The 22,208-nt window shown below is 46.1% G+C and overlaps 1 protein-coding gene across 1 annotated transcript in view; it reads right to left on the bottom strand.

The window, feature by feature from the left end:
* Nucleotides 1-22,208, bottom strand: part of GRIP2 (glutamate receptor interacting protein 2) — a gene marked incomplete at its 5' end in the record, with an annotated part of 50,851 nt that overhangs the window by 21,247 nt on the left and 7,396 nt on the right. The window contains 9 exons of the mRNA XM_010133712.1: nucleotides 419-563; nucleotides 854-999; nucleotides 1,800-1,866; nucleotides 10,057-10,137; nucleotides 10,793-10,938; nucleotides 16,157-16,400; nucleotides 16,627-16,779; nucleotides 17,186-17,311; nucleotides 21,504-21,673. Of these exons, the coding sequence (XP_010132014.1) occupies nucleotides 419-563; nucleotides 854-999; nucleotides 1,800-1,866; nucleotides 10,057-10,137; nucleotides 10,793-10,938; nucleotides 16,157-16,400; nucleotides 16,627-16,779; nucleotides 17,186-17,311; nucleotides 21,504-21,673 (1,278 nt within the window). The remainder of the gene's footprint in view (nucleotides 1-418; nucleotides 564-853; nucleotides 1,000-1,799; nucleotides 1,867-10,056; nucleotides 10,138-10,792; nucleotides 10,939-16,156; nucleotides 16,401-16,626; nucleotides 16,780-17,185; nucleotides 17,312-21,503; nucleotides 21,674-22,208) is intronic.

The following is a 22,208-nucleotide window of genomic DNA, read 5'->3' as shown; positions in this document are numbered from 1 at the left end:
TCAGCAGGACACACCACATAATGGCCAAAAGCCACCAGCAATAGGTGAGTCCTGGACAGCAGTCCACGGTGGTTTCGTGGGCAGGCTGGGCAATTTCCCCACATAGGATGTGCGTGGGAAATCAGAGACCAGGAAGCACCTCTGCGGAAGAAGAGCAGACAGACGCATGTTCCTGGCTGCTGCATTCAACTGACACACTGGATCTGTCCTTTCTACAAGTGCCTCGCTTTGAGCCTCTCTCGTTGCCCTAACAGCACAACCCCAAACACCCTGCTTCATAGCGCCTGGTGCCTTCCCAGCACCTTTCCATCGCAGCAGACTAAAACACCGAAGAAATGTTTATGACAGCAGAGGAAACTTGGCAAAGTTCAAGATCTCTTCCCCACATCAATTCAATTCCTCTGAACCCAAACCTCACCTTTCTGCCAGCCCTCGTTTAGTCAAGCCTGAAATGACGATAGGGTCAAAAGGTTCCTCTGTCCCAGAGATGGTTATTCCCAAGGGGCCACCGTATCGCTTCAGTTCCACTGTGTAGATAATAGCACCGGTTGTCTCCTGCTCATCTGGAAGATAAAGCAGGAACGTAGAATTTTTTAATTAGCCATATGAAAGAGGTCATAGGAACGACTTGCAGCATTTAGAAGCAAAAGCCTGAGGTCTTTATCCATGCTCATACCAAACAGGATTTTAACCTCCCAGACTCCATTTAAGGGCAGAATAACAAAAATAGACTATAATCAATTGGAAAGTGGTGACCGGACAGGCAGCAGTCCTTATCTTTGTTAGTTTGCACTACCTATTGGGAAATGTCATTACAGTGAACAGGTACCACTTTGCATCAGTATTTCTGTACCAGAGTTATCTTCATCCTTCCTAATCTTCAATTTGACCAGGTCTTCACACTGCCTTAAAATCTGCACAGCATCCTCCATTGAGCAATTGTCGAGTCGGATGTTATCAATGGCTAACAGCTTGTCTCCCGGCTCCAAGGTGCCAGTTCTACGTGGAAAGGAAAAGAAAACTAAAAGTACGTTTGTATTTGCCTTTCAGATTCCATGACATTCAGCCTTGCAGTGGCAATGACAATATTAACTTTTTGCTGTCCTTGATCTTTTCCGGGAAACAACCATAAACAGCATCTGGGCAAACGTGACTTAAAGAGAGGAAGTCTGTGTAGGGTGTGCGGCAACACAGAACGAGACAGGAAGATTAGATATACAGCCTAGGTAACCTACAGCACTGAAAAATGCCTGATGTTTTACTGACAGATATTCCGCCTTTTACGGAAACTCCTGTATGAGCACTCTCAGATACGAGCCCTCCAGCAGCACTAAATTCCTCTGAAAGCCTTGCTATGAGGTGTTGGGATCAGAGGTGAAGCCAATAAACACTGAGTTATTTGCACAGTTCTCCACCAGTATCCACAATTCACTCGCTCTGTTCACCTGAGCAGGATCTGAGACATTGCAATCTACCTGCTGAGCCATAGCACTTTATGGGATATATGAAGCCCTTTACCACATGTTCTTAAATGCTAAACATCCATCTCCTATAGGGTCAGCAGATATCCGAATCAGTGCCCTGGCCACCTTCTCCCTTAGCTCAACTCTACTTGCTTCAATCCGGACAGATTTTACTGCAAATCCTACTGTGGTGTAAGACAAACCCCTAGGGTTGAGATCTCCTTGGATGCCAGCAAAATCCAGACCCAGGTCCTACTGCTTGGGCTTCATTCTACCTCTCATTACTGGGCCAGACATTTTGCAGTGGGTTTGTCAGATGGGCAGTTCTGCACTCACCTGTGTGCTACACTCCCCTTCTTGATGTCAGAGATGATCAAAGGCTCCCCAGGCTTTCTGCTTGCAGCTGCAAAAGAGGCACATGAGTACAAAGCTTGGTATTGAGTCTGCTCTCTGGGATGGGGGTGGTTTTCTAGGATGGGGAGGAGGAGTCATAAGGAAAGAGAATTTATATTCATTTAACAGAATGATGCTTCACACGAACTCTGGAAGCCAGACCAGGACAAAAAAAAAAAAAAGTAGTAAATCCCTGCAAAAGTTTGTTGGCTCTCCTTTGCCCACAGAAACTAGCTGCCTCCTTCCGAGTTCTCCTGAAAAGGAGGACACATGGTGTCCAGCAGCCAGAGGTGGAATTTCCCGATCCCAGCACTGTTAAACACCCGATCACCCACATCTCTGACACAACACAGCAAGTGAGTCAAGAGCTGTGGCAGTAGTCACACACTGGCTCTGCTGCCCAGCAAGCACCTAGTTCAGAGCCGTGGTTAATATAAGCATTTCTGTGTTCTTGAAGTAAAGTGGGCTGGGAAATTTTCCAGGTGGAAAATAACCCAGGAAAAATTAGATGAAACACTGTTTTCCAGCTGGTTCAGCTCCCCAGGTCACTTTATCATACAGCCAGAATAATCAAGGCTGGTCTCAGTGCTGGAGTTGTAAGGGATGGTTTCCAACTCTTCTCTCCTGCCTGACCCCGATAACTTTTCCAGCCCACGAAAGATGTGAGTATGCATCTCTGGGATCATTTGCATTCTCATATTTGCCTGCAAGACCTGCCACTCTCTTGAGAGATCCAAGAGAGACTTATGATTCAAACCCCTCCTGACCTCTCTGCCATCCACACACCAAACATATGCCAAGAGCATCCTTTTCACCCCATGTCACTCCCTCCTGCCTTGCTTTGGGAATTGCATTGTCTCATTTAAAGCTGACAGAGCTTCTCAGCAAAAACTGCGTGGGAAGGAAGAAACTTGCAGCATCTGAACGTATCAGGTGCAGGTCAGATCAGAACATATCAGGTGCAGAGATTAAAATATCTGTGAGGCACGTGGAACCAACTGCACAGACCCACCTGCCTGAACAGCAGTTAGAGAGCACCCTGGAAAGTCACACATAAAGGAAAAAGTGCTTCCTGTCGCCAATCTCTCTGCTCTAGATCCTTCTGTTGTTTACATTCATTTATGAGATTTAAAAACATATGTGCTACCTTTGAGGATATCCTCTCCCAGATACAACTGAACGTTCTGTACCGAACAGAACAAAAAGACAGCCAATCTCAGTTGTAGCAGGGCTGAGTACCACAGCTAGGTCAGACAGCAAAGAGCAGACCCTGACTGAGTTTATAATAGTCACGGCAATGCAACTGCTGAATGATACAGAGCCTGGAAGAATTATTTTCCCCATGTCTCACTGGAGCATGGTGCCAGGCAATTTTGGTCCGGACACTCCCGTTCAGCTGCAGCCATGGATCAAAGTGACGCAGATGGGTTGTGGAGATTCACCGAGGGCTCATGTCCATACTCAACCCATCCACAACACAGAGCAGCCAGCAGATAGACGGACACACACCAGGCAGAGCTCAGTGATGGGAGGGAAGGATGGGGAGCAGTAGCTGAAATAAATGCAGAAATCCCCCCTCTGCTTGAGAAGGCCACATACCATGGGGTGTGTGGGGCCACACACAGGGGACAGAGATGAATCACCCTGTTACTACTGCTGCTGTTCTCTTTTTCAGCATAGGGGACAGGTTTGCTGCTGAGAAGTGTATAATGTGGTGGTCTGAGCAGTGGTGATGGGAGACCCTGTTAGCGCACCCTGAGCATTGGGTTGGGCTGGCATCGCTGCATGTGTAATCACTCCCCAGCCTGGTTCTGTCAAAATGATCCGGGTTAGCAAAAATAGTTCTCACTAAAAGGTCTGTTTACTAGTTTCAAAGCAGAGGCAGCATGACAGAAAGGGGTTAGGGAGGATCTCCACAGTCCTCATGTCCGGAGACAGTGAACACTCAAAAGAGCAAAGAGAGGAGAAAGAAAAAAAAAAAAAGGCAAGTACAGAAGTCTCAAGCTCTGCAGAAATGGTGTTTATCTCATCGTCTGCCTCATGAGCCCTGTGACACGTGAGGGAATCCTGCCCACGGACAGTCTCTGAGCAGAGAGGGAGACCTCACCCCTCTGCAGCTCTGCAGTTGGTGTCAGCACTGTACGCAGAACACGCTCCCCATATCAGAAGCAAGGGTGACAAACCAAGAACTTTATCCATTAGGAGACAAAACAAGTTTTAAATAAAAATCATTCTGGGGTTTGTGGGATTTTTGGAAGTTGTGCTTTACAAACAGATTCTTTGAGATTTTAGTTAAATGCAAGAGCTATCTACGGCTGCAGACAACTATCCCAGAGTAGCCACACCTTAATAAATGGTAGCCCTCTGTTTTAAATAATCACTTAGTATAAAATGGAAAGACTTTATAAAACCATCATTACTAGTCAGCACCTACAAATCTGAGGGTAAGTTAGAGAGATTTAATGAGAAAACATTCTTTCTCAAGAGGCAAAAGGTACAAAGTTAAGATAGTGAAATCCCAAAGCACAGAACAGCTGCTTGCTCTTCATTTTAAAAAACAGTAGTTACTAACTCCACTAATTCTCCTTTGGCGTCCCAAAGCCCTTCCCAGTGCCCCAGTAGAGTGTCCAGCTGGACTTCCCAGCTGTCGCCTGGGACCAGGTTGTCCCCAACCGCCCAGCCACTCTGGGACCCATGTCTGCAACAGTCCTGGGCTGTGCACACAGGGTGACAACACGCCTCTCTGTGATGACTGCCTGTCTACAGGCTGGAGAGCTGCAATTTCACTGCACTGGTGGCTCAGTCTATGTCAGAAGCACTAGATATGTAGATCTCTGGCAAGATTTTTCCAGTAAGATTTTGTATAAACATTTCCAATTTGCCTGCAATTAAAAAAACCCCAAAACCTTAAACTACCTTATTATTTTATTAGGGCGGTGGTCTTTGGAGTTAAAACACTTGCACAGATGAGTAAAGCCCCTTTATCCGTTTATTTCTGCTGTCAGTGTGGTTTTTTCTCTTCAAAGGACATTGTCCTGGTAATTGTCTGCTGCAAGAAGACATGATTTGGACACCCTCCCTTACCTCCAGGTCCTGCTTTCCTGTCAGTACAACAGAGACAGCAGCAAAGGGAGTCGAGGGAAAAGATGGATCGAGGCACAGAGGCAGAAGCTGGTGTGCAGAAACCCATGCTCTGCCTTGGCAGGTGCTCTGATTGTAGTCTCCATCTGCCAGGGCAAACCAGGTGCAAGGAGGCTCTTTTTCAGAAATCTTTGTATTTCTGGCAGGTTTACTAGTACCAAAGATAGTTTAAATCTGCTCCAGTGGCCCAGAGAAAGCTCCATAAATCAACAGCTGGTGAAGGTAGAAGCGTGGGGTGGGGGAGAAACTCCAAATGAAAACGCTGCTTGGCAGTGGTGACAGGGCAGTGATAAAAAGGTGAATTGATCAATACTGTTATTTACTTTTTATAAATTGCTTTCAGTCTCTCGCCACCTCTGCTGGGATTCTGACTCACTCGGTGTTTACTCTGTGATGGATGACAAAGCCAGAAACACATGTCCAGTTTGTGTTTTTAATAGAATGCATAATGGCTTGTATTGGTAAATTATTCCCCTCCAAGGCGCACCAGCACATACCTCACACACATCAACCCATTAGAAATGCCCTTCATTATTGACCAAGCCAAAGCAGCACTCTGCCAAAGTGTAATTACAGAAATTGTAATAATGCCATAAGAATACACTGAAGAAATCAAGCATTTATAAATGGGAAAAAACGAACAAAATCAGAAACCAAGTAATCTCCGGATGGCTAAGGACTGAAAAGAGGAATAAAAGCAAATGGGATTCAATTCCAAAAAGCAGCAGTGAAAATCAAATCCCCAGTATCCAACTTTTCCCTCTATCATTCATTAGTTTTAGCAGCAGGTGGATAAACTACCAGTGCCTCCCGGAGGGTATTTGCCCCATTGCGGATCTATTTCCTTTGAAAATCTCCAGGTAACAAAACTAGAACACAATATCGCACTTCAGTAAAAGCACTGGAGTGAATCAGCTGCAAATCTCAGCTGGAGCTGCAGTGTGGCGAGGGGGTAGGAAAGGAGGCTGCCGGGAACACTGCCACTCGCAGCCACACTCTGTTGGGCTGGTGGCAGGTCTGAGGTTAATCCAGCACCAGCAAAGCTAGATTTGCTCAGCTCACAGATCCATCTTCTCACTAGGACAGTGATTACACAGCTTAAGCAACTTAATCGAAGTTATCTATCTACCCAAACTCCAGTTTTATCGCCTGCAAGCAGATATACTACTTACTCCTTATCTGCGGTACTTCACGCCAAGGGCACAGGAATTGATTTGTTAAGATATATAAAGGTAATATGATAAATGTGCTATATAGAGCATTAATGCATGTCTAAACTGAATGGCAATTTCAATATCTGTTAAACAGCAACACCACCACTGTTGGCTGTACCCTGCAGCAAATTTCACAACTAGCCCTTGGAGAGAATATTTGAGACAGATAGAAAAAAACCCAAAACACAAGAAGCAATCTTTTGTGTAATCAACTATCATTTTCCAGAGGCTAATAACAAATCCATATCTTATTTTAAGAGGTCCAGTATTGAACACACAGGAATACATGACTATTAGCTTCTTGCTGTTGGCGATTTTAATTTGTATGAGACTTAGAGAAAATCTACAAAGGCATAACTGTATCATTAGAACCGAATACAGCCAGCAAGATCAGAGCACTTAAGGCATGTGTTCTGCTAATGGAGGAGAGTAATTCAGGCTAACGAGAGCCAAATCGTCACTTTGCTGTGTCAAAAATCTCAGTTTGCTGGCCTTGGCATCCCCATCACTCAGAGCACCTCAGAGGTCCCTGCACACAAGTGAGCTTCACATCCAGGCAGCTCTTCGAACCACACAGAGCAGCAAGGAGTGTGCGCAGTGCTCTTCCATCACAAACAAACGCAGCCTTCTCCCCCGGACAGCAGCTGAGGCACTGGAGTATGGAGAAAACGCTGGCTTCTTGTCCCTTCACCCCAGATGAAGTGCATGGAAGCAGCGTGCACAAGGCAGCTTCAGTGTTTTGCTTTGCTAATTTTCATTTAGCAAACGTAGGAGACAGAAATGAGGCTCGAGGGCACAGAGGTGCCACAAAATAAAATGCACAGTCAGTGAGAGACTCACCCCTTGGATTTGCTATTCATCCTTCGGGGAATGGAAGAGGAAATAATACTATATGCATGTATTTGCATCACACGTCTTGATTTGCTGCGTTCTTTTGCCACACTGGGTTTGAGCAGGGGGGTTTGTGCGCACTGACCACAACTTGGAGCTCACCCAGCCCAAGCCTTCTCTTTCTGGAAAACCCTAGACCTAGAAGAAGATTAAATGCCCTCAGCAAACATCTGCCCCTCACCAGGAGCAAGAAAGATCCTCTCTGAATGTTCATCCCAGAACCCCAGCCATCCTCATACAAAACCCTCCTGCGTTTTCAACCCTTTATGAGGCTTTCCAGCAGATTTATGGTGCCTCCTGCAGCCAGCTCCATTACATGAATTCTTCCAACACATCCATCAAGAACCCTACTCTGCCCCCCCTTTATTTAGCTCATCTCCCAATTAGCTCTGAGAGCTGCAGCACAGCAAGAACTTGATCACTTTTATTTCTGTAGTGCTCCTCTGATGAGGTCGTAACACTTTCTGCCCCTCTAAGGCAGCAGCAGCAGACCTGCCTAGACAGAGGAATTAACTACAGATGAACCTGCTGAAGCCAAGGGGTAAAACTCAACAAAAGCAACTGATTTTTAATCTATGGCATAACTGGACAACAAAGTTTATGACAAACCAAATTCTGTGGCCACAACAGTGCAGGGGGTCTTCTACTGATCCCTCCAGCTTGTCATCCATTTAACCTGCCCGAGTTTTACAGAGTAGGGAACAGGAATCCAATGTGAAGGGCCAGTAAACCCAGTCCCCTGCTTTAAAACAGTGGTTAGATGCTTTTCCTGGTCAGAAGGAAAGCTGTTTCTAGATCTACACAAGCACTCAAATCAGCAGAACTGGGAGGAACTGAGCAAAAGAGAGAAGAGTTATTTTTACCTCTTTTCTCTTGCTGCTTGCATCACACTCCCGCATGCACATCATGTCTCTGCAGGAGGTACTTACCATAAGGCTGCCTGCTTTGGTTTTAATGTTTGAAACTGGTATATTTATCTGCCCAGTCAGAGGCAGAGTGACAAAATGATGATCTAATTTGCTAAGGCTCATGTGGACACAGGCTTATACAGAAAACAGAATTAGGATTCAATGAGCATTTCATCCTTGCCACCGCATTTTCTAGATGACTGTCTTTTGCTCCATTTGTAAATATAATTTTGGCTTTGACTCAGCAAAGGACTGAAATACATCTTAAGTTTTTGTGTATGCGTTATTTAAACAATGTCCTGCAAACACGTTCAACAATCAAAAAAAAAATCAAATTTATTACATCGGTAAAAAAGCTGCTCTGTAGCGGGATAACGGGTACATATTTAAAACCCAGGGGTCAGTTTTGTTTTATTTTGTGGTGATTTCAAAAAAGTGTATGAAATCAATTTTTTAAACAAATTTAAAATGAAAACATTATCAAGATGAAAATATGTTTGAAGTGTAAATGCACGTCTGAAGCAGATCCATTCAAGCGAGACTCCACAAATAAAAACTAATATTCTTGCTGGCAAATCCCAGGTTCATTTTGGTCTCTGGCCCCACATACAAACTAAGCTTTGAAGCTTAAATGGGGAGAAACCCTGGCTATGCTCAAGCCATGAGCTTGGCTTTTCACTACCAGATCCATCATCATAGATTGCTACCTGAGACTGCAACGCCAATGCCGCGGCAGAGAAGCGGGCTGGGCTGTGTTTCAGAAAGCATTTTGATATCTGCAGACAGTAACAGCAGCCAAGGCAAATGTTAAATACTGTGCTGTTATCTCTCAGGATTATCCTCCTGGCACAGACAGGAGAAGCTGTGAAGAGGGAGAAGTAATAACACAGGATGCAAAGCCATCCTCCTGTGGATGTTCAACTCACTCCTGAGAATCACCCCACTTCGGCCAGAACACCTCCAATTAACTCACTGTGAAAGCCAGGAGGTAATTGCAAATAGCTTATCTATTTTAATGAAAACTCGTTTTAAAGTGTCCCTAGCAACTCCATTCCCCAGACACAGCTGGGTCCGTGCTCCTGAGGGCTTAGACGCAAGATCCCATTACTGCAGTCTCACAAGCTGCTTTGTTTCAGCTGAGAGGTGGTGGCAGCCTCCAGGCACAGCAGAGCTGAGATGATTCAACTCAGTTTACCCAGCAGTGAGAAAGGGATGAGTGACATTGGACCTGCTCACGCTTGCCGTAAAGGAAAAACGCGCTGATGTAAGGCATAATAAGACCCAAAGTTAGCCAGAAATCTGGGATGGATCTGCCTACATCCCCTTTCCAAAGAAGCAAAAGGTCTTTAAATGAAAAATACGCTTCAGAAGAAAAACAAAGTTAACTGATCGAGAGTGAGCAGAGAAGAGAGTAAAGAAAGAAAAAAGTTTATGTCTCATTCACTTGACCACCCAGACCTGGAAAGTGGATCTCCTCTTCGTGGCTGGATTTAGTCAATGCAAGGACTCCCAGCAAACCCTGCCAAGCACCCTCCTGTCCCTGAAGTGCCTTCCCCACACCTCTAAGGCCTGTCGCTCTCTTCATCCTCCTCCTCCTTCTCCTCCTCTTGGCAGTCTCCCCTCTCTACTCTTCAAGCTATGGGTTCACGTCCTCACACTTGCTCTCCTCCATCCATCTCTCCCTGCAAGGGTCCCACTAGACCCAGGCAAAGCTTATTAAAAAGGAACATAATACAACTGTGAGCAAGAAAATAAAAGTAATGCTACTAATAACATAATACAATATTAATCTACAGCACAGACCAATGGATAATTGAGATGCACCCTTTGCCCCAACCCTTCACACAGCTGCTTTTCCCCACAGACTCCAGCTCGTGGAGGCAGGAACCACACGTATAATCCAGTTTGGGATAAATCACAGACACTGGGAGCACTATCAGGAAACCCTATGTAACCTTCTCTCTCTCTCCACTAGGGCCCTCTGATGTGCCAGGGTGGAGAGCAGCAGCTCTTGCAACTGCTAGCAAAAGTCTGAGCAATACTTACAGCTGATTGTAATTCCAAGCTCTACACCTCTTTTCTTAGGCAATTTAACATGGAAAGTACCGCTGCTGGGAATGACAGACTCTATAAAACCAAACACAGACAAAAAGTAAAACAGGAGAAATAAGAGTTTTCAGTTGCATGGATGGTTCCTCTGGAATCAAGAAAAACAAGCCCATAAAACTCAGCTTTATTGGTTCAAATAAGGTTGTTAACGGAGGCCCTGTGGACTTTAGGTAAAAAGTTGGATTCTCATTAAAAATACATGCTCTGAACATCAAGTGAAGTGTTCACATCACACTATAGTTCAGTATTGAGGCAGATCTGTCAATGTAAAAGGAAATAATTTTTCTTTTTTTTTTTAATACAAAACTGCACTTTAGCCCCAGCCAATAGCTTTGGCTCTCTCCTTGCTTCAAGGTCATAAATTAATATAAATATTCATATTAATAGGAAAATACTTAAAGGGCAGGTGGCCTCTTGATCTGCTCCTCAGGCTTACCTCAGCCAAGTGGTGAGCACAAGGCATTTATGAAAGGATCAGAAGGACAGCCCACCTCGGTGCACAGCACAGAACAAGGAGAAGTGGTAAAGGTCCTCACAGGATCTTCTCACTCTTCCCTCTGAGCTCTAGCAGAAACCTCATGCATTTGTGTGAAAACACTCCCTTCTACGGGTTAGCAAAGTGCTGGCAGAGTCCTGCTGGTAGCAAGGAGCAGCAATTCCTTTGGCAACGTACCTGCGACATCAAATTCAATCTCGAGCACCACTTTGTTTGTGAGTGCGGCATCACGCAGAAGCTGATTAGCTTCCTCCATAGTCCCATCCTCAGTCGCAATTCCGTTGATAGAAAGGACTCTGTCCCCTACTTGTAGCAGTCCACACCTGCAGTGCACATTAGGAAAAAAGAGGGAAAGGGAGCAAAGAGGCAGGGGAAAAGAGGAAAGGAGAAAAAAACAGTCCCACAACCAGCCATGAGTTACTTTTGCCAGACCGATCTGTTACAAGACACATAAGAGTAGTGACAAATCCTGCAGAAGTGGCCCCAAAGAGAAAATAACTGCAGAGCCCATCACAGTGCCAAGAGCCCCTAGAAGGTCACAAGGCACCAAATCCTTGTGGTTTGCTTAAGTTCAGACATACTTTGCTCCTAAATAACCAATTTTGGTCACATTTCCTGCAACTTCCCGGAAAAAAAGAAGTAACCCTCACCTTCCTAAAAGTCACCACCATGGCCCAGAGATGCGAGTGATAAATGTAAGGGCAGGCACCCTCCTACCCTATCTAATGGTATATGGATCTTTCCATGTGCCTGCACCCTCTGAAACTCGCACTAATGGCACTGAAAATCACACAGGCTCCTCTGCTTAATACATGGCTAATACTGAAGCTGCAATCCAAGGAACTCACTGAAATGTCTCAGCAAATTGGATAATCATTTATCCCTTGTAATTGCACTTCTGGAAGTCAAAAGTACATTGATACTGTTTAGCAGCCTTGAAAGGCCAACGTTGTGCCGATGTGATAACCTGCCGATATAACCACCACTGACCCTTTGGGGGTTTTGGTTTAGACCCGCTTTCTCCAAGAACAGAGATCAGCAGGTTTTTTCCTTTGGAAGAACAACGATGGCAGGGCCATGTCGGAGATATGCTGCTACAGCATGGTTTGTCTCTTGGGACCCCTCTATTTATAAGCAATGTTTTTTTGCACATGGGCCACTACGTTCCTACATTCACTATCCAACCTCCTTCCCCTTGGGCTTTTTTAAATACACTGCAAAACCAGCAAGACAATACTCCAAGTTATCTCCCACAGCTAATCTGAGCTGGCTGATGGCTCTACAAAATCAAGAGTCTAGTGTTCCCTGTGACTGTGGGCAATTGCTCATCTTCCTTCTCCTCCATTACCTTCATCAGTTGTTCGTTATAACCACATCTTTGCAGGTTTTCCACTCATTACCTCTCTGTAAGGCAGTCCACTTGAGCGGGGCTTGGGAAACCATTCTTCATCTCTCACTAGCATAAGCTACAGAGTGGTCTCCAAAACAGGTTGAGGTTTATGGGAACAAGTCTAAGGTTCACCTCAACATTTGGAGTTATTTCACCACAAAGATTTCCCAGAAGGCATCAGCTATCCTGTTTTGAGCCTCCTCCAGGGAATCTTTATTCCCCTCCTGTTTAATGATCAAGCACACCCTTCACCCTCTCCTTTCTAGATGCCAGCTTTCATGGACATTTAAGGGAAGACAGGTTGTTTTTTACTAATCCTTCCAGCCACTATTCATCACTCACAGCCGATTCAACTCTAAGAACGTGGTACCACAGCTTCCAGGCACACGCAGATAACATCAGAGGCAACGGACATGTGCTGTATTATTCATCTCCAAACAAGAGGGTGTTTAGGAAAGGCCAAGTTATCAAGAAAAAGCAGACACATCCAAATTCAAGAAAAACGCACAAGCACAACAGTTTTTGCTGGTGGCCCATCAAAAGCTGAGATATGAGCAAGTTTCGAGAGAGCCTGGGGAGGTTATTTTCCTGGTAAGAAGGCATTAAACTTGCAGTATATTTATGCCGCTGCCTGAGTTCATGCCATCCCGAGGAAAATGATGGCTATTTTATGAGATGTAAATTCAGAATTGTTTGTTCAAGGAGACTTGGATTAGGACAGACAACTCCATGGTGTATAAATGAATTCACCCTTGCAAATAAATTACATCAAGTTTAATTACAGTCTTTTAGTGGACTTGTGGCTATACAGCCACATAGATGGACCTGGAAGTATCAGCTTACAAATGTAGACAGGAGTGCAACAGAGATGCCTCCTCCAGCATCAAGAGCTCTCTTGCTATGGCCATCACGCACCTTTCGGAAAGAAGGGATCAACATCTGCATCACACAGACGACACTGTCATTTCAAGGTCACACAAGGCCAGAGTCCATTTTTGGCACCACTGTTTCAGCTGCAAGGGCTGGGAGATGACAGCAAACTCTCACACGGCATCGAAGCAAACACTCACCACCTTCCTCAGGAGAGCTGCCTTCTCACAAAACAACCATTTCTTGTGTTTCTTCGCTCAAGATAGATTTGCCTGGGTGTTTTACAGCAAATAGCTCTGTTAGGCCAGAACTATTTTATTTCTTTTACGATTAGCCTCAGTCAATCACGGTGGTTTAAGACTCAGCCTTGCAGGTTTATAAAAGTTTGTGGAGTGAAGCTGCAATCTTCTGTCTACCTCCATAAGTGCAAGAAGACCCAACATGCCTTGTTAACCCTTCAGAATAATTGCAGAGACACCAGCTTCCAGCTGCCATGTGCTCTTGGGGAAGGGAATGTATTCCTGGGGTTGCAGAGATTCGCATTTTGTCATGACTCATTCCTTGGGCTCAAAGACAGCCATGGAGCAGTTGCTAGACACAGAGCAGCACATATTCAACCCTTGGGCAGGATGTACACTGATGACCTTACTCAGCATCACCAGCATCTGCATGGTCACTCCAGCTGTGGGTGAGTGGCAGCAGCTGGGACCACGGCTACATCACTGGCTGTAGAAACCGATCAGTCATGCCCTTACATGCCCTGAGTTGGTCTGCACAGGTTAGACATGCATGTCGCTGTGTGTGGACATTGGTGGGTGGATCTCAGCCCCCAAAAGATCAAAGCATTGCTGACAGCTTCACCCAGCTGCTAAACTTTTCTTTTGCAAATTGTTCATACTCAAAAGGCAGAGACACAATGATCAAACAACTGAACAGAGCTAGAAAACGTGTAACTCAGCAGGCAGCACTGATTTTGGATACCAGGATGGAGAAGCCAGATACTCTCGCACTGCTGTCAGTGACAGCTGGGGGTGGAAGAACAGAAAAGCTGCATATTTCAAGGCAGCCAAGAGTGGACATCAGGCATCTTACATTTCCACCCTCTCTGCTGATAACAGGGGCTGAATCATTGTCTCATTTGGAGCCCAAAAGCTTCACCTTGCACCCAGGAAACAAAAGAACAAGTGGGGAGGGAGGTCTCTTAGAGGCTATTGCTGTAAACCAAATCACAAGTCGGGCAGATGAAAGCTTTTGCTTCAAACAGCCTGCCACAAGCTAGGACAAAGCAGGTAATAAATGGGAGGCAGCCCAACCTCGCTAAAAAGAGAGTGATGCTGTCCTCCTCCCTGGTAGTACTCAGACTTGCTAGATACCCAAGAGGCAGCTCCTCCACAGCGAGCCAGATGGATAAAGCAATTGTGGATCACGTGCTTGTGCAGCAGCACATTCAGATTCACAGGTCTCACACAGAGTGTGTGAACACACCGGACAGACCCAGACTGCTAAGCCTGATCCCTGTGTGCCCAATGCTCGCTCTTTTTTGCAAAGAGCAACAACTGCAGCACAACCTCTGTGAGATAGCAAGAAACAAAAAGAAAAATGAAAACATAAAATAGTCTTTTTCACCTCACTGCAAACTCAGTGCACTTATCACTTCAAGATGGGGAGGGAAGATTGTTTTCTGCCAGCTATGAAGAAGAGCACAGTCTAGGAAAGTTAGAAATACACTGCAGAGATTTAATCCCCAGATCAAATCTAGGCTGCGAAGGCAGACAGGATTGCTCCCTGTCACCAGAAAGCAGCCATGAGAGTGTGAACCCTGCTGGGTGGGCAGCAGGGAGGGAGCGCAGTGTGTGTGACACATTAGAGCCCAGCAAGACTGCACCGTAAGTCTCTGCTTTCGCTCCAGGCTTGGCAAGAGGATAAAGCAAAGCCAGGCGGATTTCAGCCCATCTCCCTCCTCCCCTGAGGCAGCAGGCTTTGTTGCTGCCTGATTTATAAAAGGAGTTCGGTGCTTTGCAATGTGAGCTAAATTCACCCTGGTAATAGAGGATAAAAAACCCCAAATCACCATCGTTCCCCTTTTAAAACCCTGTTTGGAAACAGACAAACAAATAGAAGGCATAAAAGGCTTTTGAAATCTCTCATAACCTGTATCACCCCGAACAACTCTTTTTCCTGTGCCAGCCCCTTGTACCCGTCCTCCCACAGACACAAGCACCAGGCACTTGTGCTTCCTCCTGCCTCTGCACAGGCCACCTGGAGAAGCTACTAGAGACTGCTCTGACCAGCAAGGACTTGCATTTCCTCTTGCAGATGCTTTTCCTGACATACGATTTCCCCTATTTTCTCGGGCTGTCTTGGGGACACCAAACCATCAGCACACATTGATGAGGCCCTCAAGGAAGGGTCTGCAGTGGGCACTGAGCACTGCCACGTTGTGCACCTCAGGCACCCCTCACGCAGGACAGACTAGCAGTGCAACTCACAGGCAGGAAGAGAAACCAGCACGAAGGTGTAAGTGCCAGCTCGCTCACCCCTCACTATTTCACCTGCCTAAGGAAACCTGCTCTCCTTTCCACCCTACAAGAGCTCAAGCCGTGCTGGGACCTGGTCCATTTAGTAAGAAAAGCCTTGCTACAGGGCACCCACACTGCAGAGCAAAGCCACTTGAGCAGATTTTAAATGCAGTCAGCAAGGGTATTGGGTCATGTTTAGCCGGAGCAGCCAGAGCTCCTCAGTTGAGGCTTGGCCACTGGAGGAGTCGCTGCTCCTGTTATCCCCAGGGGGTGACCCGCAGCAGTTAATGCCGCTTTCCATTCTGCTCTTGTCCCAGCGTTACAGAGCCAAAAGCAAAAGTGCTTAAAGGCAGCACCTACCTCAACCAGAGTCCTCCTCTGCATTTCAAAACAACAGTTTATTATCAATTTATATAGCTGGGCTCTGCTACAATGAAACTAGGCAGAAAATACCTTGCTGAGTCCACTTGTCTAGATCTATCCCCTTTCTGCACCCAGACAAAAGTTTTATTTTCAAAGAGAAATTAAAAAAAAAAAAAGGAATGGGAATGGCACTCTCACACAGACACACACTCCCTTCCTCCTCCTCCCAGAACAGCTGCAGCCTGGTGCCAAGACGTTCACCTGGGATGCGAGGAAGGCCGCGGTCAGCCGACGAGTGCAGAAATGGCTGTGACAGTAAACCATGCCCAGTGAAGAATGGGAGATATTACAAGGATGATAGTAAATATCTAAATGAGCCTCTGAGGAGAGAAAACAAACCAAACCATGAAATGTTCAGCAGCAGCACCATCAGCATCCAAGGGCAAGGTCTCTAACCTCTCTGCCGGGCTGTCGGGCTCAATAAAACGGACGAGAGGTGGGGAAGACAGGGTTTCAGTAGCAAAGATGCCTCCTTGGAGCTGAAGTCCGAAGCCATTCAAAGGGTCTCCCCTAAGCACCACCTCTGTTGTCTCCGTGTGGACTATCTGCCCGCCAGGACCCACCGTACTGGAGGCCAGTGACACTGAGAGAAAAAGAGATGCAGAAGGTCAGGGTAACTGTGGTCAACATAGCAGATCTGGCCACAGACCTTGGTCTGTCAGTGGAGGGGACAGTGGCTGAGGATGAGAGCCTAGGCACTGACAGTGCTGAGATGAGCAGTCCCACCCCAGCTAACAATCAACAACAAAGACAGCAAGGCAAGCATGCACACCCTGTTCAGCCCAGCCCCAGCCCACCACCAGTCTTACATGAGCTTTTGTGCTCCTTCTTCTTCTGCCTCCTCCTCAGCATGGTGGTGCGGGGGCTCATGGGGTGGGAGCTGCGAGGTAGCGTGTTTGAGTTCTGGCAGGGGAAGCCCTGCGCATTCATGGTGGGAGATGAGAAGTTGGCAGCCACCAGAGCTGGGGAAATATAGAGCATGTTAAGGACATCCACAGAGAAGTGGAGTAGGGGGTTGACCTAACAGGTGTCCATCAAACATCTAATGGGTTCAACAGAGATGCCCTCTGTGTCCCACAGCAAAATTTTTGCTGTATGAAACCAGGGGTTAGAGTGTGGGGTTAGAGGATGGGAGCATGGGTCTGCTCAGCACACTGCTCTTCTTAACTTGCAGTTACCAGATCTGTATGTGCTGGGCTTTAGATACTGATTTTGAACCTCAGCACCGGACCTGTGGAAACAGACCCAGGTGACCGAGGAGGAAAGCAGTGCCAAGCCAGGCTACGGAGCTGGGTATTAAGGAAATGGAGGGGCACAACATAAACAAACACACACAGGGATGGGGACAACGCCATGCACTGTGGTTACATTTGCAGTAATCCTGTCCAGATGTCTGGTTCCAAGTGGGTGTCTTGCAGTGCCCAGGGTGGTGTGTGTGACAGTAGTTGACACAGGGGTCCCAGCAGTGGTGGTGGTCACTCTTCTGCACCTTGACTGATGGCACCCAGGGGAGCAGAAATCACCGCAGGCAGGGAAGAGATGTGAAACAAAGAAAAGGTAAGAAGTATAAGCCAAGAGATTGTAGAAAAGAGCCTCACACTGGCTCTGACCAAGTCAGACCACAACCACAGTGTGCCAAGCACCAGCAGCGAAATCGCATCCCCGTGTAACCTCATAACACTTGATGCAAAGTGGCAGAAATCCACCTCTTCCCCATAATAAACTCTGCATCCTGAGCCAATGGCCTGACTAAACCGTGCTGGCAGCACACAGATGTCATTACCATTTGCAGTCTGTTGTGCAACGTTCAGAAGCTTCCTCCAGCCACAAGCTTCCCACAGAGACCATCAGTGTTATCCAACAGCACCGGGGAAACCACCCTGTGCTGTTTCCCACCTTGATGCTGGAGCTTCTCTGCCCAAGACAAGGCTCAATGCCTCCCGTGCATGCCAAGGACTGCGCTGAGCACGTTCCTTGGCTTCAGCATTTGGTTGCTTAGGGGCTGCTCTTGGCTGTGAACTCACATAAGGGTTAAAGAGAGGAGTAGCAGAGGGCTGCCTCCAGCTCACCGGAACAAAAGGGGTTCTATACACCTCTGCCTAAAGGCAATTACAGAGGGCAATTACAGTCTTTTCCTAACACAGGAAAAGATGCCAATGCTGGAGCAAATGGTACATTAAAATGTGGCAGACTCTGTTCAAGGCCACACAACTGCTTTAACTTCAACCCTATCCCCGACCCCGCACATGTTGGCAGAAATCTGCTGCAGCATGACATCCATCCATCAAGTCCCCTCTGAAGTGCCTCAAACACCACACACACACCCCCACCCCCCCGCCCGAGACACAGGTCCCTTCTCTCTTCTTACTGGCACTCCTTTTCCCTCCAAGGCAGCACAGGGTCAGTTTAGTTTTCCTTGCTCAATAGCACTGGGTTTTCTTTCCCAAATCTCCATACTGGAGATTCTGGATTTATTTTCTTGTGAGAGGAATTGCTGGCTAATGAACAAGATTGCAGGCATCTGTTTTATTCAGCTAAGGATGAACAGCATCTCACAGCGGAGCATCACTGCAGCCAGGAGTTATCCCAGAGCTTGCAACCACTTGCACTGACTAGGAACCACCTTCCCAGGCTGAGATCTCCTCCAGGCTCTGTGTCTTCCAAACAGGCAGAAATGCCACCAGTGCTGGTACTGCAAATCTGGGACAGGGACTCAGTTTATTTAGTGAGACCACCCAAAGATCTCTAAATCTAAAGATTAGCTATTAGTGCCTTTAACAGTGGAAATCCATTTTGTGTGTACGCTTCACAGGCATCAAATCATTTAGGTCACGTTTTCCAACCAATGTAGTGATTATATTTAGTCTTAGCTAAACATTTAGTGCGTTTAGCACTTAGTCTATCAAGCCCTTCAAAAAATACGCTTCCAGCTCTAGGGTTTCTATTTTGTGGATTCTGAAGTAAATTCAGAGCCAGGCAGCTTTCAAAAACAAAAATCAAATTAATAAATGAAGCTATATCTAGACAAAAAGAAAAGTTCTTAATAAAATCAAACACTTTGAACATGAGGGACAAAGCTTATGGGCATATATACAAAATAATTTAATCCATTTATAGTAATTAAAACTCTCTCGTTTGTCTATAAATTCCTAGCTCATATCTAAGAACACAAAAAGTGCTTTTGAAACTCAGCTGTCAGCGCACTGGGGAAGAGAAGAGAATTTGGACAATTCTGTGATAAAAACATACAACAGCCTTCCCCAAGCTTTTGCACATCAGCCCTGCCTGAGGAAACCCACCCATCCCAGCACCGCTCCTGGGCACCATCCGCTCCTGTTATCTCGTGAGCAGGGTGTAATCCTCCCACAAACTCTCCAAATGCCCCCACAGCCACGGAGGAAGCAAATGCAGGTTGACAAATCCTGTGCTTCAGCATTAGACCGTATTCTTGCATGGCTGCTGCAGCTTCAGATCCCTCTCCACCTCCTGATAACCAGATTCTGATTACAGGAGAAGCCACTTTTAAAAAATATAATGACAAGCCCCATGCAGGCACACATTAGAAGTAACACAAGTAACACAAGATACTTGTTTACAATTCAGTAACACAAGTGCTGAACAGGGATGTGTCTGCGTGCTCTCCTCTCCTCAGCTGCTTTCCCCAGGCTTCGCTCTCTTGCCAGCCACAACAGTTTGCTTTTGCATGGCCCATTTTTCCTTACTGCCCCTGCTTGTTTCCCTAAACTCAGAAAAAACAGCCTGTGGAGTTGGCATTCAGCGTCTGGAGCAGAAGGCAGTGTCTCTCACAGGTCCAAGCACAGTTTGTCAACTTCGGTGTGGTACCTTGGCTGCTCACCACGGGCCATGCGGTGCCATGGCTGGTTATGTTACCACACCGAGGAGCACTGCTTTGTGAGCTGCTCCTCTTGCTCAAAGTTCTCTCCTTCCTGTCCCCACTACCCCCATCGGCACTGGTGACAATTCAAGCCCAAGCACTGGTCTCCAGTCACAAACCTCTGCCTCCTAACAGCCGTGTGGATGAACAACATCATTCCCTATGATCCCTCACGTGTTGAAGAGTTTAATCAAAAGCGGGAACAATTGTCACATCCCTTATTTTTTGTATTCCTGTGTTGCAATATGGGATGAGAGGAAACAGCCTCAAGTTGCACCAGGGGAGATTTAGATTGGATGTTGGGAAAAATTTCTTTACAGAGAGGGTTGTGAAGCGTTGGAATAGCCTGACCAGGGAAGTGGTGGAGTTCCCACCCCTGGAAGTGTTTAAAAGATGTGTGGATGTGACACTGAGGGACATGGTTTAGAGACCCTTGTAGTTCAGGGTCTATTCCAACCAGATGATTCCGTGAATTACTCTCCCAAGTCTATGTTCTGTATTTCTGCCACAGAAAACTGATCTGATGTGTGAAGTTTTGGGTAAAAAGGCTCTAAACACATCAAGCTGTCCTTCCATAGATCCTCCCTCTCCTGAGCTGCTGCTGAATGCGTATCATCTGAGAGAAGATTAGGACCCAGGCACTAATGGAAGGAGGAGAATAGTTCATTTTAACAGCCAGTGAAAAAGGATTATAGCTTTCCATTTTTTCTTGGGCACAAAGGTCAAGTCGTCCATTCCCTTCGTTAAACTGTTTTAATTCTGCATGAATTGGACTGGACATGTAAGAGATTTATTTCTAGACATGGAGATGTTATTAGATTTTATGTTTCACTGCATCATGTTAAAGAAGACGACACAGATACTTTCCTTCTTTCCCCAAACTGCCCTAGAAGAGAATGGAAAGGAGAGCTGTGCCCAGCACTACTGTGCACCATTATTATTAAAAATGCATTTCCTGAGAGACCAGTGGTTAAAAAAGGCTGCAAAAGGGACTGGTACTCAACAGGTATGCCTGAAACACCTGAATTACAAGACTACCATTACAGACTGTAATAAAACTGCAGGCACGAGTTGCAACAAATCTACTAGTACCGAGGCTATGTTCACAATGAATTTTACGAGAGCCTGAGCCAGCCTCTCAGGTGGAAGGAGAAACTAAAGGTGGGCAACAAGGATGCTCACCAGGGTGAATTCCTCATGAAGTTTACAAGCACGTGGGGCTTGATTTCACTGGAGCAAGAATCTTTTTCCCCCAGTATTTCTTTAGTGGGGGTGGTGGAAAGCAGCAGCTCCAGATGCTTTCACTCTACCCCTGACTGCTCAGACACAGCTGCCATTCAAATAGGCTAGTTAGGAAGACATTTCCTAAGGAAGTCCAGCAGGACCCTGCCTAGCTACTGACACATCCTTTACAAAGTTTACCAGGCATCAGCAAATGAAAACTGAGCTTGGAAGCACATTTGCCAGCACCAAGGTTGTTTTCCTCCCTCTCCATTAAAGTCTCTTATCTGAGGTACTAAGGAAGCGGCTTGCATGGCACTCAGCACTGCAAAACCCTGGGATTCCCAGCTCCAATTTCCCCATTCAAGCACAGATGTCACCTTTTTTCCTATTCACATCTTTGAAGAACATCATCTAATCACATGCATTTCATCCAAACACGTTGTTTTTTCTCCTCCACAGATGTCTCTCTTTGGAGTCTGTTGTCAGCATTCAACACCAGCAAGAACCCCAGTAGAGACCTCAAGTGAATTTTGAGGGTAACCAACAGTGTTTGCACAGAGGACACACCTGTTTCTGGAGGCTTCAAAGGCAGCCTGCTTTGGTGAACAGGTAATATCTCTAGCTTGACATTTTCTGAAGTGGCAGCTAAAAGCTGAGTTGCCTCTAATAAGGAGCAGTGCTCTGTGCTCGTGCCATCAATGGAGAGAATATGGTCACCAATATGCAACGCACCACATCTGCAAAGGAAACAGCAAGAGAGGTAATTATACACACGGCCAAAATCCATGTCCTTACAGTTGGGAGCAGACACACACAAAATTCAAATGTGAATTACTGTGTGAATTATGTGTGAATTCATATGAATTTTTTTGCCATATCTTATTTTTTTATTTGAACCTTAGGTTCAGGTATTGCCTAAAATACCAACTAAAATAGATCATGCTTGAATCAGTGCTGCTGGTGGATTGGGAAAGATGATCTAAGTTTTTAACAGTGCCCGCTCATAGCTAGTCTGGGTGGCTGGGCAGTGTAGTGAAGTCGTGCAAACCAGCAGTTCACCTCAGCAACACGACTCAGCACAGCTAGGGCTGCATAACAGCCTGTCTTTCTGCATGCCCATGTAAAGGGTCACTAGATGACTTGCCTGTCAGGAAACAGCTCTAGACAGAAGTTTCCAGAACAGGTTTTTGCCATTCCACAGCTCCAGGGCAGTCAGATCTGAGGTTTTGAAAACACAGCTCAGACTTCACATGCATTGAGTCACATACATTC

The sequence above is a fragment of the Buceros rhinoceros genome, unplaced genomic scaffold (genome assembly GCF_000710305.1).
Source record: "Buceros rhinoceros silvestris isolate BGI_N320 unplaced genomic scaffold, ASM71030v1 scaffold10443, whole genome shotgun sequence".
Taxonomy (NCBI): domain Eukaryota; kingdom Metazoa; phylum Chordata; class Aves; order Bucerotiformes; family Bucerotidae; genus Buceros; species Buceros rhinoceros.
The sequence above is the reverse complement of the archived record's forward strand: the minus strand, read 5'-3'. Positions and strand labels throughout refer to the sequence as shown.